This window comes from Oryctolagus cuniculus, chromosome 12, assembly GCF_964237555.1.
Source record: "Oryctolagus cuniculus chromosome 12, mOryCun1.1, whole genome shotgun sequence".
NCBI lineage: Eukaryota > Metazoa > Chordata > Mammalia > Lagomorpha > Leporidae > Oryctolagus > Oryctolagus cuniculus.
Genome location: NC_091443.1, coordinates 53,454,180 through 53,471,326, shown reverse-complemented (window position 1 = coordinate 53,471,326; position 17,147 = coordinate 53,454,180). Strand labels below are relative to the sequence as shown.

Here is a 17,147-nt window from a genome sequence, read left to right as displayed (position 1 = left end):
TTCACTATGCCACAACACTGAACCCAATAATTTTTCTTTCACAGACATACCAAGAGTACTAAAAACTAAGAAAGTTTGGGGAACAAGAAATCCAGAAAGTACCTGGATGACTCTTGCTAGCTATTATTCATACAGATAAAATGTTACCTCTTATTCCCAATCAGCATGATAACCATGTTGGAGCTAGAGTGTTGCCGGGCATCCTCTAACCATGAAGTCAGGTGGTTGAAGGTTTCACGCCTATAGCAGAAAAGTGTAGAAAGTGGGTCAGAAGCCCATTTCGAAAGCCCAAAGCAACTCCAAGTGTGTGGGGAAAAAGGGGGGAAGCAGTATGTAAGAAGACAATTATTAGAGAGGTAATCCCCAGTGAGCATCCTTAAGAAAGAAAAAGAAGGCTTTAGAGAATGTGGAGAACAGTCTCCCTCCCACGTGCCAGATCTGGCTCACCTTGTAATGTCATACACCAGTAAGGCTCCAGCTGCTCCCCTGTAGTAGGAACGGGTGATAGAACGGAAGGATTCTTGCCCAGCCTTTCTCATCAACATGGCAATTAAAAAAAAAAAATCCCAACAAAATTAGATTATTTCCAGAGAACTGATTTGATCATATGCCACTCTAACACAAAGGACTTAACTACAGAACTTCTACTAGAGAATTTGGGAAAGGAAACAGGCCTGTCCAGGGAGACTCCCAGATAGGAAACCAGTATTCTTCCAATGAGAGTACAACTGACATCTTGGGTAGATAAAACTGTCCAATGTCTAGTATCGCTAGGTACTATTCATTAACCACCAGCTACACTCCACAGTCAGCATGACATCAAAGACCTTCACATCCACTTTCCAGTATTCCTTAGGAGAGAACAAGGGGCAACAGAGCTGGAAACTCAGAGTATGTTGTATTTTCAGTCCCAAATATGATATTGAATAATCATGTTAACCTTTCTGTCCCTGTTCCTTTATCTGCATAAAGGAAAATTATCTGAAAATGCCAAATCCTGGAGGAAACAGTCATAAAAGGTTACGTGGGCAATCTGGATTGCATTCCAGGCTCCTCTTTTCCACCTGGCCCAGCAGTGGCCCTTGCAGGCATTTGGGAAATGAACCAGAGGATGGGAGCTATCTCTTGCTCTTGCTCTGTCTGCTGCTCAAATAAATGAATAATGAATTTAAAAAACTAAGGCAGTAAAGAACTAAGACAGGAGTTTGATAAAAAGAATAAAGAGCTTTATAATTTCTCCAAAGTGGCAGCATCATATCGCTTTCAAGATAAATAGTCTGAAATATCAATTCCTAGAAAGTCAGATACACTATTTGTCTAAGAATCAAAATACATTCCAAAGTAAAATACAAATTAATTTGGGATTATTTAATCAATATTTTATATTATGTATGATACAATGCTGCTGCATTAGCATAGCTATGTGGAATATAAATGAATATAAACGTAAGAGTATGCACACCATGTGCACACATTAGAAATGGTTCTTATCAATACCAGAACAGGGGCCTGCACTGTGGCATAGCAGGTAAAGCCCCATCTGCAGTGCTGGCATCCTATACGGATGCGGGTTTGACTCCTGGCTGCTCTACTTCTGACCCAGCTCTCTGCTATGGTCTGGGAAAGCAGTAGAAGAAGGCCCAAGTCCTTGGGCCCCTGCACCTACATGGGAGACCCGGAAGAAGCTCCTGGCTCCTGGCTTCGGATCGGTGCATCTCTGGCCATTGCAGCCATCTGGGGAGTGAACCAATGGATGGAAGACCTCTCTCTCTCTCTCTCTCTCTCTCTGCCTCTCCTTCTCTCTCTGTGTAACTCTTTCAAATAAATAACTAAATCTTCAAAAAATAAATTAATTAAATTAAATTAAATAACCATCATGGTTGGCTCCAATGATTGGGTTGCAACCAACCTTGTGGAAGTCCTGGATTGAGTTTCCAGCTTCTGGCTTTGGCTCTAGCCCAGCATCCCATCCATTGTGGGCATTGGAACCAGTAAATGAGAGCTTTCTCTGTCTGAGTATGTTTCTGTATTTGTGTGCACATCTCTCAAAAAATAATTCTTTTTTAAAAACTCTAACGTTAGAAACTAGCTTTTAAATAATATGTCCATCCATCTTAGTAATTTCTAAACATTTTCAGGTGTGATGACTTCAGGAGTATGTGAGGGAACAGACCAAATGGGAAGCTAAGGTGGATAAGCAGTGGACAGGAGATGAGGGCTGACAAGGGAGGAATGACCGGGCTCACCCAGGAAGCACAGACAGGACAGGACTACAGTAGAGGTATAATTCTCTGGAAGTTTGTAAAACAGAAAACTGTAATATTTTGAAATTGTCTCTTGCACATGATTCAGTAAAGATTCATCTAATTTCAAACCCATTTTTCAAAGGTGACAGAAAAGAACTACATCAATTAAGTGGCCTGGTAGGTGGTTTTTTTTAAAATAAATTACTGAAATTCATTTAATTTTTTCTCCTTTTAAAAATGTTTATTTATTTATTTTCACCTACTTGGAAGACAGAGAAAGAGATCTTTCTTCTACTGGGTCACTCTCCAATTGCCTGCCTAAACAAGGGGTGGGCCAGGCTGGAGCCAGAATCTCAGACATCCATCTGTGTCTCTCATATGGGTAGCAGGGACCCAGGCACTTTGGCCAAAATCTGGTGCCTCCCAGGATGCATCAGCAGGAACCTGGATTGGAACTGGAGCAGCCAGGACTTGAGCTAGGCACTCCAAGTATGGGATATAAGCAGCTCAAGCGGTGGCTTAGCACAATGTGCCGTAATGGCTGCCCTGCTGTGTAATATTTTTTTAAAAGATTTATTTATTTATTTGAAAGGCGGGGGGGTGGGGTGGAGAGATCTTCCATCCACTGGTTCACTTGGCCAGGCAGAAGCCAGGAGACAAAAGCTTCATCTAGGTCTCCTCCATGGGTGCAAGGACCCAAGGTCCTGGGCCATCTTCCACTGCTTTCCCAGGTACATTAGCAGGGAGCTGGATCTGAAGTGCAGCAGCCGGAATTCAAACTAGTACCCATATGGGATGCCAGCACTGCAGGCAGACACTTATGCCACAGTAATTCTTAAGTATCCTAACCACATACTAGTTACTCAACTTCCAAACTTCACGATACAACCATGTCTCATATGAGCACTTCAGGAGAAAAATAAAAAGGTAATAAGCCAACATGTGACCATGACTACACCACTAACTGATATCTTAATGGGTTTGTGTCCTGGCATCAAAATATCAATTTTTGGAAATGGTAAAGGTTTAAGTTAAAGAAGCATATCAGGCCAACACTGTGGCATAGCTGGTAAAGCCGCTGCCTGCAGTGCTGGCATCCCATTAGGGCGCCATTTAAAAACCCAGTCACCCAAATTCCAATCCAGCTCTCTGCTATGGCCTGGGAAAGCAGTAGAGGATGGCCCAAGTTCTTGGGTCCCTGCACCCATGTGGAAGACCCAGAAGAAGCTCCCGGCTCCTGGCTTCAGATCATCCCAGCTCTGGCTGTTGCTGCCATTTGAGGAGTGGACCAGTGTATAGAGAACCTCTCTCTCTCTCTCTCTCTGCCTCTGCCTCTGTCTCTCTACCTTTCAAATAAATAAATAAATCTTAAAAAAAAAAAAAAAAAGGCAGCATAGTCTAGGGGCAGGCATTTGGTGCAGTGATGAAGTTACTGCTTGGGAAGCCTGCATTCCATATCAGAGTGCCTGGTTCATGTCCTGGATCTTCTGCTTTTGTTTTTTTTTTTTTTTGTTTTTTTTTGACAGGCAGAGTGGACAGTGAGAGAGACAGAGAGAAAGGTCTTCCTTTGCCATTGGTTCACCCTCCAATGGCCGGCGCATTGCACTGATCCGAAGCCAGGAGCCAGGTGCTTTTTCCTGGTCTCCCATGTGGGTGCAGGGCCCAAGGACTTGGGCCATCCTCCACTGCACTCCCGGGCCACAGCAGAGAGCTGGCCTGGAAGAGGGGCAACCAGGACAGAATCCAGCGCCCCGACCGGGACTAGAACCCGGTGTGCCGGCGCCGCAAGGCAGAGGATTAGCCTATTGAGCCATGGCGCCGGCTCTCTTCTGCTTCTGATCCAGCTTCCTGCTGATGTGCACCCTGGGAGGCAGCAGATGATGGCTCAAGTCTTTGGGCACTGTCACTATGCAGGAAACCTACAAAGAGCTCCTGGCTCCTGCCTCTGGCCTGGGCCAGCCCCAGTTGTTGTAGGCACTAGGAAATGAACTAATAGATGGGAGCTTTCTCTGGCTCTTTCCCTTTTAAAATAAATAAAAATAAGAAAACCAAACAAAATAAAAGCCCTAGAGAAGCAAGTGATTACTTTTAAGACTTACAACTATGTTTGGTGAGTGTTGAGTGGAACAGAAGGAAGGAGGGCAAAGGAAGAAAAAGAAAGTAAGGAAATACGACTTGCATACTGTTTATAGATATAATGGCTTCAGCTCTTATTTCTGAGACGAAACAGAGTCAAACAGTAACAACTAAACATAAACAGAAAGAGATTTTAGCTGAGTATCAAGAACTGTTTGCTAGCTCCCTTTAGCTAGAATAGATTATTATGTTATTTTCCTTAAGTGAAAGCAAGGTACAAATCAAATGAGATTACATATATGAAAAGAACTCTGAATGTAACAAAATTACATTAAGCCAAGCTAAATTTTGGCAGTACTACATTTAATAAGTTTTAAAATATGCATACCTTTGGTCCAGAATTTCCATTTCTGGGCATGTATTCTATAAAGATTCTCAAACATTTGCATAAGATGCAATAAGTAAGAATGTTCAATGAAGCTTTGCAATAGTAAAAACTTGGAAACAACCCCAATTTCTATCAATAGCAGGATAGTTAAATAAATTATGGTACATTCTATGACTATATAGTGGTTAAAGCAATGAGATAGATCTGTGTGTATTAATACAGGAAGGTCTTCAAAACATAGAGACTTAAAAAAAATCTAAGTCAAATAGCTAGGTATACTTTGTCACAATTCTATACATGAAAACACTAATAAAAACAAAACCACTGCCACTTAGTTGTGTATGTTTCCACTTATGTATCTAAATGCACAGAAGAAGTCTAAAAGCATACACACTGAATCATTAACTGTGGAGATACACCAGAAACCAAGAAAGGGAGAAAGAAGGGGTTGATGTGAAGGGGACGTTTTCTTTTTGCTCTATAAACTTAACATTGTTTGGTTTTATTTTTACTAGAATGAACTAATATATTACACTAACAATAACAAAAACAACAATATACGGCATTCATAACTGGTAACTTGATTTCACCTTCTCTAATGCATCTCCACCACTAGCCCACCCTCAAAGCCCTTTTCCCCTGCATCAGCTTGTACTGTTATGTTTGGACCTTAGTCAGGAACTAAATTATTTTGTCCTCTCACCGTATCCCATATTTGCAGTTTGATTTGTTTTCCATCAATGTTGACCATACGGGCTCCAAACTCCACACCTGTCAGTGAAGACCAAGAGAAAGAAAGTGATTCTCATGAACAGTGATATTGAATGAGAGGCTCATGCTTTTCGTCAGTATATTATAACCCATGCTTTGGCTGCACTCAGTGCCACTGAGACCATTACTGCTGCCTACCTACTCCAATTAATTTTGAAGCTTCTTGGAGCCAGCCTTGTGGTGCAGCAGGTTAAGCTGCTATTGGTGATACTGGCATCTCATATCAGAGTGCAGAGTGCAGAGTGCTGGTTTGAGTCCCAGCTGCTCCGCTTCCAATTCAGCTTCCTGCTAATACATCTTGGAAGGCAGCAGATGGTAACTTTAATGTGTGAACCCCTGCCACCCATATGAGACCCAGATGGAGTTCCAGGTTCCTGGATTCAGCCTGGAATGGAATGTTGTAGGCATCTAGGGAGTGAACCAGTAGGTGGAAGATAGTCTCTGTCATTCAAGTAGATGAACATAAACTTAAAAAAATTTTAAATGCTTTATTTTTTAGTGCTGTCCACATCAAATTTCATGCTCCTTTAAATTCCTTTTAGTTTTCCAAAAGTAGCCCAATCTCTGCCATCCCTGAGCCTTTGCACATATTATTATCTCTTGCCCAGATTATTTTTCCATCATTTCTCTACATCCCCTTACCTGGCTAACTCCTCATTCCTCAATTTTCAGCCTTTCTGAGAGAGGTGGTAGGTTCTCCTCCCTTTTGCAATAGGAATTTACTTGACAGTGCTACCCCACCCTTACACCTCCATCATTGAAAGGCTCTCAGCTACTCAGCTGCCTCCTTAAGCAGCTGCTAGCTGATCTCACAGCATAAATGTTCATTTAATATTCATTAAATACAATTTGCTGGTTGATGCTATCCTCTAAATCCCTGTCTAAAATCATTCAACTCTCTAGAGCTGAATAAACCCAGATTTCCATACAGGTGGGACTTGGAAGCAGCAATATGGTTAAGAATGGCGAGCTATCAGTTTTATTTAGAAAGTGCATTTTAGGGCCAGCATGGTAAGTACAAGGTGGTTAAGCTGCTGCTTGCAATGCCAGCACCCTATGTAAGTACTGGTTGGAGTCTCAGCTGCTCCGCTTCCCATCCAGCTTCCTGCTAATGTGTCTGAGAAAGTAGTGGAAGATGGTCCAAGTACCTGGGCCCTTGCTACCCACATGGGAGACCAGGAAGTAGCTCCTGGGCCCTGGCATTTGAGAGTGAACCAACAGATGGAAGATTTCTTTGTCTCTTCCTCTCTCTAACTCTGCCTTTCAAATAAATAAACCTTAAAAAAACTGCATTTGTGTGGCAACTACACACACACACACACATATATATATATACTGTATGTAGCTTATACATATTATATATGTTACTATGTATATTATTTACTATATATTTTATTTGGGTGAGGGTTATGTAAATCAGAAGGAAGGGTCTGTTAAAGTGCCTTCAGACCATAACTTGCCACAAACTGCCTTTTATTTCTTTTTAGAGAGTGATCGCCCATCCACTGGTTCACTCCCAAAATGGCATTAACAGCCAAAGCTGGGCCAGGCTGAACCAGGAGCCTAGAACCCCGTCCGGGTCTCCAGAGAAAGTGGCAGGGGCATAAGTACATGGGCCATCCTGCGGGGCTTTCCCAGGCCCATTAGCAGGGAGCTGGATCGGAAGTAAAGCAGCTGGGACGTAAACCATTGCCCCTATGGGAAGCCAGCGTCACAGGTGGCGGCTTAGCCCACTGCGCAACAACGCCCATCATCTGCCTTTTAATTGTTAGGCTGGGATGGCTCTTCGCTTCGCTTGGTCCTCTCCACCACACACACACACACACACACACAATCCAAGTACTGGTGTTGACTCTGAAACACACAGTATGAGGCTGGCACTCATATATCGCAAATCTGAGATGCGCTTTTGAATAACGCTGCTCGGCTTCCGCTGGATTTCCCATAAACATTTACACCCTATGGGAATCGGTCCGTACCTCGCACATCTCTGGACTTCCCTTCACAATTATTTATTCCTCTTTACACCACTCTTCACTGAACCTAACTTCGCACTAGTTTTAAGCGGTGAGAGGCAACTTTTGACTTGAGGACACGGAAGACAGCTGAGCTTTCCACCTGGGCAGTTCAGCGAGCCAAGGCTTTATGATCGGTTCTGGAACAAACAGCTGCACTTACCTATTGTGAGGTCGTGGACTGGCTGGAACCGCTTGTCTGTAAACTGCAGGAGGAGACATGACTTCCCCACACCTGAAAGGGGAGGACGTGCGTGCCAGGAGCCCCGCGGCCCAGAAACACCTCCCGGAGTCCGGGCGTCAGGGACGCGGGAAGGGGCGCCCCGAGCCCGAGCCCCGCCCCCGGCCGCCCCGCCCCGCCCCCGCCCGTTCCTCGCGAATCGCCCAACCCACTGAGCGAGCCCCGCCCCCGCGGCCCGATTTGGGAGCTTCGGGTGCCCGCCTCAGCCTTCGAAGGCGGCCCGCTCGCGGATTACCTGTGTCCCCGATGATGATGTACTTGAAGAGATAAGCATAAGTCATGGTCCCGATTCCTCCGGATTCCGGGTCCGCCCGACTTCTACATCCACTTGCCTCCGACCTCTCTAGCCACTCAGTCTAGCGATCTCCTTGTTTTTCCCTCTCCGGCCCCTCTAGCCAGATCACGTCTCTACTGCTCTCCCCAGAAATCCACAGCCGGACCGATGCAGTCAACGCCGCCTCCAGGGACGCCTCTAGCACCTCTACATGCCATTATCCCACCACGCTCCAGGGGGCGATATCTACCTTTTCCATCTGCTCGGCGCCTGACTCGCAGCCCCACGACGCTCCTTCCAGTCAGCGGAGAGCGACGCACTTCCTTGCGGAAGTGACGGCAGTTCCGAGGCCAGTGGGGGCGGTGGGAGCAATGAGGGGTCTGAGACGGTGGTAGAAAAGTGGTGTGAAGATGGAGGTAGGAGCCCGGGCGCTAAGAAGGCTTGGCGAGAGAGCGCCGCCGATCGGGTTGCAGCAGAGGCGGGAAGGGAGAGGCGGCTGACGGGAGAGGAGAGACAGCCGGGATTGGGGAGTGCTGTCAGAATGTCGGGATCGGAATCCGGGGCTCCAAGCGAAGTCCGTGCTCCCCCTAACTTATCACCGCGGCTTTCTTTTGGTTTCCAGTTTCCCGGAGGAAATGACAATTACCTGACGATCACAGGACCCTCGCACCCCTTCCTGTCAGGCGCCGAGGTGAGCAAGAGCCGCCGACGCTGCGGGAGGGGTGGGCCTGCGGCGGTGGGGCGGTGGGGAAGGGCGTGCGGACGCTGGGAGACCCCGGCTGGGACCCGGGGGGCGCGGTTGGTGTTCGGGGGGAAGTGGCAGCTGCTTCTAGAGCCTATCAGGACTGCCCGGGGAAGTCCTGGGGAAGCTGCTGTCACCAGAAAACCAGGGCGCTGGAAAGCGAGAACCGGCTTAAGGAGGAGAGTGAGTCCGGGTGGGGAGATGGGGGGGGGCTGTCTCCTTTTTGTGGGAGAAATACCCACGACGATCCTGGGGGATCACAATGGGAAGCAGAATTTTCAGCAGCTAACGAAGTCGGGTGAGGGGAGAAGCTCACCTAGCAGGGACTTAGCCAGGGGCCTGTGTTCACGAGCTGTGCTGAAGGGTGCGGTGGCGTTTTTGTTATTTAACTTTTCTACTGTGATAAAAAGTTAGTTACTTTTACCAACAAGGTATCAGCTTGCTTTGCTAGAGAACTTGTGCGTGCACGCGCGCGCGCCCCTGAGGACATTGTGCATTACTTCACCTGGGTATGTCACAGTTTCCTCAGCTGTCCCATAGCTGTAATAATAGTTTCTTATGATGTTGTAAAGTAAAAGTAATGCTTCTGGTGAGGTCCTAAAGGGTTGGTGAAAACGTTTGGGTTGAAATATTGCCATACTGTAGATATGTATCAGTTGCTTAGGCCAGACCAAAAAAAAAAAAGGGTCGGGGGCGAGAACGAAAAAAAACTTCCCAGACTTTGAGGGGGAACTATGAAGCAAACCTTCTACCATCTTTTGAAGTTCTTAATTTTTTAATTTTTTTTTCAAAAGTGGTGTAGACTTTTTTTTTTTTTTTGCTACTAAGAATTCTCAGTTGTTAAATGACTTTATCCTATAATAAATCCTGATATTTTCATGGATAAAAATTAGATTGGCCAGAGACAGTTGCTGACTCTTTAATTTCTTTGTTACTATTTTTACTATGCCAGGGGGACATGTAAATCAAATGTGCAATAGATATAAGAATGACAGAGTACTATCTGGTGCCTTTAAAGTTTTGGTACAAGTTTCCCATAAATGAGGGTCTCCTTGGTTTAATTTCATTATTTGGAGTCTTGTAAATCTCACATTAGCCTCAACTATATGAGTGTATTATTGCCAATCTCTTCTCAATCAGGTCTCCACAGTTTAAATTTGTTGTAAAGGTCACATTAGCTTCATTCATGAGAAAGCAGATGGTAAAATTAAATACAAATAGTTTTTTCTTTTTTAAAGATTTATTTATCTTTATTTGAAAGTCAGAGTTACAGAGAGAGGAGAGGCACAGAGACAGGTCTTCCATCCAATGGTTCATTCCCCAGATGGCCGCAATGGCCAGAGATGCACCGATCTGAAGCCAGGAGCCAAGAACTTCTGGGTCTCCCACACGGGTGGAGGAGCCCAAGGACTTGGGCCATCTTCTACTGCTTCCCCAGGCCATAGCAGAGAGCTGGATTGGAAGAAGAGCAGCTGGGACTAGAACCGGCACCCATATGGGATGCCTGTGCCTCAGGCCAGGGTGTTAAATGTATTGATTGTGCTTTATCCTTTAATCCTTTTATGAAGTTGAGCAAGCAGGAGGTAACTTCCTAAAGATGACTTTTTTTTTTTTTTTTAAAGATTTATTTATTTATTTGAAAGGCAGAGTTAGAGAGAAAAGGAGAGACAGAAGTCTTCTATTTGCTGGTTCACTCCCCAAATGGCTGCAATGGCCAGGGCTGGGCCAAGCCAGAGCCAGGAGCCAAGAGCTTCTTCCAGGTCTCCCACGTGGGTACAGGGGCCCAAGCACTTGGGCCATTTTCCACTGCCTTCCTAGGCACAAGAGCAGGGAGCTGGATTGGAAGCAGAGCACTGGAACTCAAACTGGGTACCCATATGAGATGCTGGCACTGCAGGCTTCAGCTTTACCTGCTACGCCACAGCATTGGTCCCTATCAAGAAACTTTACAGGATGGAGCCATGTCCAAGTGTTTTGGGGCTGGCACTTTGGCACAGCGGGTTAACACCCTGACCTGCAGCGCCAGCATCCCATATGGGTGCCAGTTCTAGTCCCGGCTGCTGTGGCCTGGGAAAGCAGTAAAAGATGGCCCAAGTCCTTGGGCCCCTGCACCCATGTGGGAGACCTGGAAGAAGCTCCTGGATCCTGGCTTCAGATTGGTAGAGCTCCGCCCGTTGCGGCCATCTGGGGAGTGAACCATCGGATGGAAGACCTCTCTCTCTCTCTGCCTCTGCCTCTCCTCTCCTCTCTCTGTGTAACTCTGACTTTCAAATAAATAATCTTTTTTAAAAAAGAAATTAAGTGTTTTTTTCTTCTTAAGAAGCTTATAGCTAAGTTTTAGTCTCAATTTAGCTAACTTAGCTAACTTACCATAGGCTTTCTATCATTGTTAACAGTTCTGCTTTTTCTCTTTATAACTTTACACTTTCCCTTCCCATCTTTGGCAGTGTTGTTTGGTTTTTAACCTTTAATTAGTGTGTGGTTTTTGTTGTACCCAGGTGTTTTGTTTTGTTTTGTTTTTGTTTTTAAGATTTATTTATTTATTTGCAAGGCACAGTTCCAGAGAGAGATAGAAAGACACAGAGAGATCTTCCATCCACTGGTTCATTCCCCAAATGGTCACAATGGCCAGGGCTGGGCCAGACTGAAGCCAGGAGCAACAAGCTTCATCTAGGCTTCCCACATGGGTGCAGGGGCTTCTGCAGCTTTCCCAGGTACAAACAGGGAGCTGGACTGGAAGTAGAGCAGCCAGGACTCAAACTAGTGCCCATGTAGGATGCCAGTGCTGCGGGCAGTAGCTTAACCCACTACACTACAACACCGGTCTTATTGTGAGCCTTCTCAAATACACAAGTAATTTTTAAACAATTATCTTAGAAGAAGAGTGGTTGTTTTAGAGTTTTCTTGGGGAAAAAAGTGGGGGAGGCAGCATTGTGGCACAGCAGGTTAAGACACCACCTGTGATGCCAGAGTCACCTATGAGGGTTAGTTGGAGTCCCAGATGCTCCATTTCCAATCCAGCTCCCTGCTAATGCGCCTTGGAATGCAACAGAAGATGACCAAGTGCTTGAGTCCCTGTCATTCAGGTGGGAGACCTCAATGGAGTTCCAGGCTCCTGGCTTCTACCTGGCCCAACCCCTGCCACAGCAGAATGAACCAGCATATCAAAGATCTCTTGGTCTCTCCTCCCTGTAATTCTGCCTTTCAAATAAATCTTTTAAAAAAATTGTTCATAAAAAATAGTAACTGTATAAAATAAATTGGAAAATTGGACTTCATTGAAATTAGGAATTTCTCAGCCGGTGCCGCAGTTCACTAGGCTAATCCTCTGCCTGTGGCACCAGTACTCGGGGTTCTAGTCCCGATTGGGGCACCGTTTCTGTCCTGGTTGCTCCTCTTCCAGTCCAGCTCTCTGTGGTCTGGGGAGGCAGTGGAGGATGGCCCAAGTGCTTGGGCCCTGCACCTGCATGGGAGACCAGGAAGAAGCACCTGGCTCCTGGCTTCAGATTGGTACAGCGCGCCAGCCAGCCGTAGTGGCCATTTGAGGGGTGAACCAACGGAAAAAGGAAGACCTTTCTCTCTGTCTCTCTCTCTAACTCTGCCTATCAAAAAAAAAAAAAAAAAAAAAAAAAGGAAATTAGGAATTTCTCTTCAAAAGACATCATTAACAAATTATATAGGCACTCTAACCATAGGGAGAAGATATTAATAGTGCTAATTCAGAATCTATCAGCTACATTGAAATATGTTGATGGGTAGCTTTTTTAATTTAAATTTTATACTTTGATAAATAGTAGTTAACTTTCACAAACATAGTGTCAGCTTATTTTGCTAATGACAAGATGAAAGGAAATAGCTGCCAGAGAACATGAAAGAAGTTGAACAGAGCATGCATGTCTCTTTGCCAGTGACTCAGACTTTGTACAGATTATTTCACCTTGGTATGTCACAGTTTCCACAGCTGTGAAATGCAGAGTAAAACAAGTAGTCCAGTTCTAAAATGGGTAAAAGATTTGAACAGTCCCTTCACAAAAGAAGAAATCCTTGCCATCAGGCATATGAGAAAATGTCAACACTCATTAGGGAAATAAATGCCAATGAAAATCATCACAAGATACCATTGCATATCCACCAGTTAGAATTTTTTTTAAAGATTTATTTATTTATTTGAGAGGCAGAGTTAGACTTACATGCGCTGGTTCACTCCCCAAATGTCCATAACCACCAGAGCTGCACTGATCCGAAGCCAGGAGCCATAGCAGAGAGCTGGATTAGAAGAGCAGCAGCCAGGACTTGAACCAGCACCCATGTGCAATGCTGGTGCTGCAGATAGCAGCTGTACCTGCTAGCCACAGCGCCAGGCCCACAATTTATTTTTCTGTTAGGAGCTGGCACTCCAATCTAGCTTTCTGCTACGGCCTGAGAAAGCAGTGGAAGATGGCCCAATTCCTTGGGCCTCTGCACCCTCGTGGGAGATCCAGAAGAAGCTTCTGGCTCCTGACTTCAGATTGGCCCAGCTCCGGCCATTTGAGGAGTGAACCAGCACATGGTTCTCTAACTCTGCCTCTCGGTAACTCTACCTTTTAAATAAAAATATATTTTATAGTGCAATGCCAGGAGTCTTAGTGTTTTTTTTTTTTTTTTTTTACTTTTCCTTTTTTAAAATTTTTAAGGTATGCAAACTTCATACATTTCGTAAATACAAATTTAGGAACACAGTCATTCATCCAACCCCACCCACACTCCCACCCTTCTTCTCCTCCTATCCCCATTCTTATTTTTTACTAAGATCTATTTTCAATTAACTTTATATACATATCATTAGTGCTATGCTAAGTAAAGAGTTCAACAAATAGTATGAAAAAAGAAAACTTCCTCAGCAGTTGAGACAAGGGCTGTTCAAAGTCAATGCATCTCAAGTTGTCAATTTTACTTCTATAGATTACCTCTTAGGTGCTATATTAATTACCACAGATCCAGGAGAACATACGGTATTTGTTTATAATTTTTAAAAAGTGACATTTCCAAGAGTTGGCAGGATGTGGAGAACTGTCACTCATTGATTGTGGCAATGTAAATTGATTCAAGTACTTTGAAAAACTAGCAGTATCTACCAGTATGCTTAATGTGTGACCTGGTAATTCCATTCCTTGATATCTACACAATAGAAATGATTGTGTATGTTCACCAAAAACATGTATTTCACAGCAGCTTTATTCTGAATTTTGGAAACAACCCAATGTATTTCAGCAGAATAAATGATATGTTTTTAATGGAATACTACACTGCAATAAAAATGATAAATACCTCTTGGATTATGTAGAAAATATATCGAGTAAAATATGCCAGTCATAGATTAGATATGATTTAATTTTTATGAGGATCAAAAACAGGCAAAACTGAACCATCAAAGTAGTGGTTCCTATTGTAGAAGGGAGGGATTATTCAGTGAGAATAGATATGAGGAAATCTTCCAGAGAGTGAGAGAATGTTCTCTCTTGATCTGGGTAGTGCTTATTTGGGTGTTTACAACTATAAAAGCTATACACTTAAAAATTTGATATACTTGTTATACCCTCATAAACCTAAGAAATAATAATTAAAAGAGCAGGCACCCAGGAAAGAAGGCATATAACATTTGTTAGAGCCTTTCTTGAGATAGGAAGTTTCTGTAATATGAAGTAAATTTAATCTTTCATTCAGGTTGGCTTTTATATAGTGATATTGTGCTTTGAGCACTTTGGGGAAATAAATCATAAAGATAACTTCTTAATTATGAAAAGCACTCATGTTAGAACCAGTATATGATTTGTATAGGTAAAATTTTCATTCTATATCAGTTTTATTTCAAGTTACTCATTTGAGAGTGAGAGAAAATTCCCATCTGCTTGTTCACTTCCCCAAATGCTTGCAACAGGGCCAGGGAGGGCGCCAAAGCTGGACTCTAGGAGTTCAATCTAAATTTCCCACATGGGTGGCAGGAACCCAGCTATTTGAACCATCATCACTGCCTTGTGCAGTCTGCAGGAGCTAAGCCCAGAATCAAACAAAAGTAATCTGATATGGTATGTGGGCATCTTAACTGCTGGGCCAAATGCCCACCCCCATACCAGTTTTTTTTTTTTTTTTTTTTTTTTTTTTTTTTTTTTTTTTAAGACTTATTATTTGAAAGGCAGAGTGACAGAGAGGCAGAGGCAGAGAGAGAGAAGTCTTCCATCCCCTAGTTCACTCCCCAAGTGACTGTAGATGGAGCTGGGCCGATCTGAAGCCAGGAGCCAGGAGCTTCTTCTGGGTCTCCCACGAGGGTGCAGAGGCCCAAGGAATTGGGCCATCTTCTGCTGCTTTCCCAGGCCATAGCAGAGAGCTGGATCAGAAGTGGAACAGCCGGGACTCAAACCAGCACTTATATGGGATGCTGGCACCACAGGCACCATCTTTACCCACTATGCAAGTTTTTAATAACAACTGTTTTGGGGCTGGCACTGTGGCACAGCGGGTTAAAGCCCTGGCCTGAAGTACCGGCATCCCATCTGGGCACTGATTCTAGTCCTGGCTGTTCCTCTTCCCATCCAGCTCTCTGCTAAGGCCTGGGAAAACAGTAGAATATGGCCCAAGTCCTTGGGCCCCTGCTCCCACGTGAGATACCTGGAGGAAGCTCCTGGCTCTTGGCTTCGGATTGGCGCACTCCGGCCGTTGCGGCCATTTGGGGAGTGAACCAGTGGTCGGAAGACCTTTCTCTCTGTTTCTCCCTCTCACTGTAGCTCCACCTCTCAAATAAATAAATAATCTTTTTTTTTTTTTTAAAAAGAACAACTATTTTAATGATTCGTAGTACCTATATACTGTTGAATAGGTGTTGAACTAAAGTAAATTTCTCTAAAATGAATTCATAATAAACTTTAAAAAAAACAGTGGCTTTTGTGTTCTCTATGGGGACTGAGAGAAGAGGGAAATGGGGCAGGTATTATGATGCAGCAGGTTAAGCCACATCCCATATGAGAGTACCTGGGATTGAGTTCCATCTTGCTTCCAGTCCACTCCCTGGGAGGCAGCAAGATGGTCACTCAAATACATGAGTCCTTGACACCCGCATGAGGAAACTGGATGGAGTTACTGGCTCCTGACTTTAGCCTGGTGCAACCCTTTGGCTGTTAAAGACATATGAGGAGTGAACCAGTTGATAGAAAACCTCTGTCTCTCTCTGTTACTCTTTCAAGTAAAAATAGAGGGAAATAATATTTTTTCTTAATTCTCTTAACCTCTAAGCATCTTTGCTTTTAACTATAAATCTGGAACTATCTCTTCCCCCAGAAAAGTCCAAGAATTTAATAGAGAAGGAAAGGAAAGTTGAGGGTAAAGGTAACTGTATCATGTTCTTGTTTTTTTTTAGAACTTATTTTTACTTTAATATTTACTACAGTATTAGTTTTGCTTATGTTTAACATTGTAGAGTACAATTTGGTAACATGAGATTCACTAGAATAAAATAACTTTAGATATTAATTATTGGATTTTACTCATAATTTTACAGATCAGTTGTAGTAAAATGAGATTTTAGAGAATCTTTATTGTAGTATGTGGTTTACCTTTCTGTGGTTTGTTTGTTGATTTATTTATTCAAAGGGCACAGTGAAGGGGAGGAGAAACAGAGTTCTTCTATCTGCTTATTTACTCCCCAAATGCCCACAAGAGCCAGGGCTGGGCCAGGCCAAAGCCAGGAGAGGGGAAACTCCATCCTTGACTCCCACATGAGTAGCAGGGCCCTGAGTAACTAAGCCATTATCTGCTGCCTTCTCAAATTCCTTAGCAGGAAGTTGGATCATGAAGTGGAGAAGCTAGGACTCAAACCAGCACTCAGAAATGGGGTGCAGCTGAACTTGCTGAGCCACAGTGCACAACCCCCACCTTTCTGTATTCTTGACAACTATAGTTAACTTGCATATGTTAAAGGAAGAAAATAAAACCAACATAACTGTCATGAAAGATGCAAAACAAAACCAGCATATCCATCGTGAAAATCAGATATTGAATAACAAATTTGTTTCCATATTCCAATGGATGACTCAGAAAGAATGCCTTATAGATCTGAAACAATGGGATCTCTGCATGTCTTATTTTTTAGAGTAGGCTATGATAATGTCCCAGATGATTTATGAGGGATGGCCACTTGAACACTAATCACTAGTTTTGGATGTGAACTTTATTTATTTTTCAGTTCTCATTAAAAACTAGTATCAGTTTTTTTTTTTTTTTTTTTTTTTTTTTTTTTTTTTAAGATTTATCTATTTATTTGAAAGTCAGAGTTACACAGAGAGAGGAGGCAGAGAGAGAGAGAAGTCTTCCATTCACTGGTTCACTCTCCAATTGGCCACAATGGCTGGAGCTGGGCCAATC

The 17,147-nt window shown here is 43.7% G+C and overlaps 2 protein-coding genes across 4 annotated transcripts in view; one reads left to right on the top strand and one right to left on the bottom strand.

The window, feature by feature from the left end:
• RAB2B (RAB2B, member RAS oncogene family) overlaps positions 1-8,392 on the bottom strand; it is a 19,026-nt gene extending 10,634 nt beyond the window's left edge. The window contains exons 1-5 of one of the 2 annotated variants that reach the window (XM_070053929.1): positions 8,262-8,392; positions 7,660-7,731; positions 5,414-5,481; positions 448-530; positions 148-240 (exon numbers count right to left, since the gene is read on the bottom strand). In XM_070053929.1, the coding sequence (XP_069910030.1) occupies positions 148-240; positions 448-530; positions 5,414-5,461 (224 nt within the window). In that variant the 5' untranslated portion in view covers positions 5,462-5,481; positions 7,660-7,731; positions 8,262-8,392. Of the gene's footprint in view, positions 1-147; positions 241-447; positions 531-5,413; positions 5,482-7,659; positions 7,732-7,972; positions 8,111-8,261 lie in introns of those variants that run through there. The other variant, XM_002718050.5, reaches the window with a different exon arrangement.
• The window catches only part of TOX4 (TOX high mobility group box family member 4), a 21,059-nt gene continuing 12,134 nt past the window's right edge, over positions 8,223-17,147 (top strand). The window contains exons 1-2 of one of the 2 annotated variants that reach the window (XM_070053928.1): positions 8,223-8,360; positions 8,634-8,702. Coding sequence is in view for 1 of the 2 variants with exons in the window: in XM_002717890.5 (XP_002717936.2) it covers positions 8,422-8,427; positions 8,634-8,702 (75 nt within the window). In the remaining variant the exon portion in view is untranslated. Of the gene's footprint in view, positions 8,428-8,633; positions 8,703-17,147 lie in introns of both variants that reach the window. The other variant, XM_002717890.5, reaches the window with a different exon arrangement.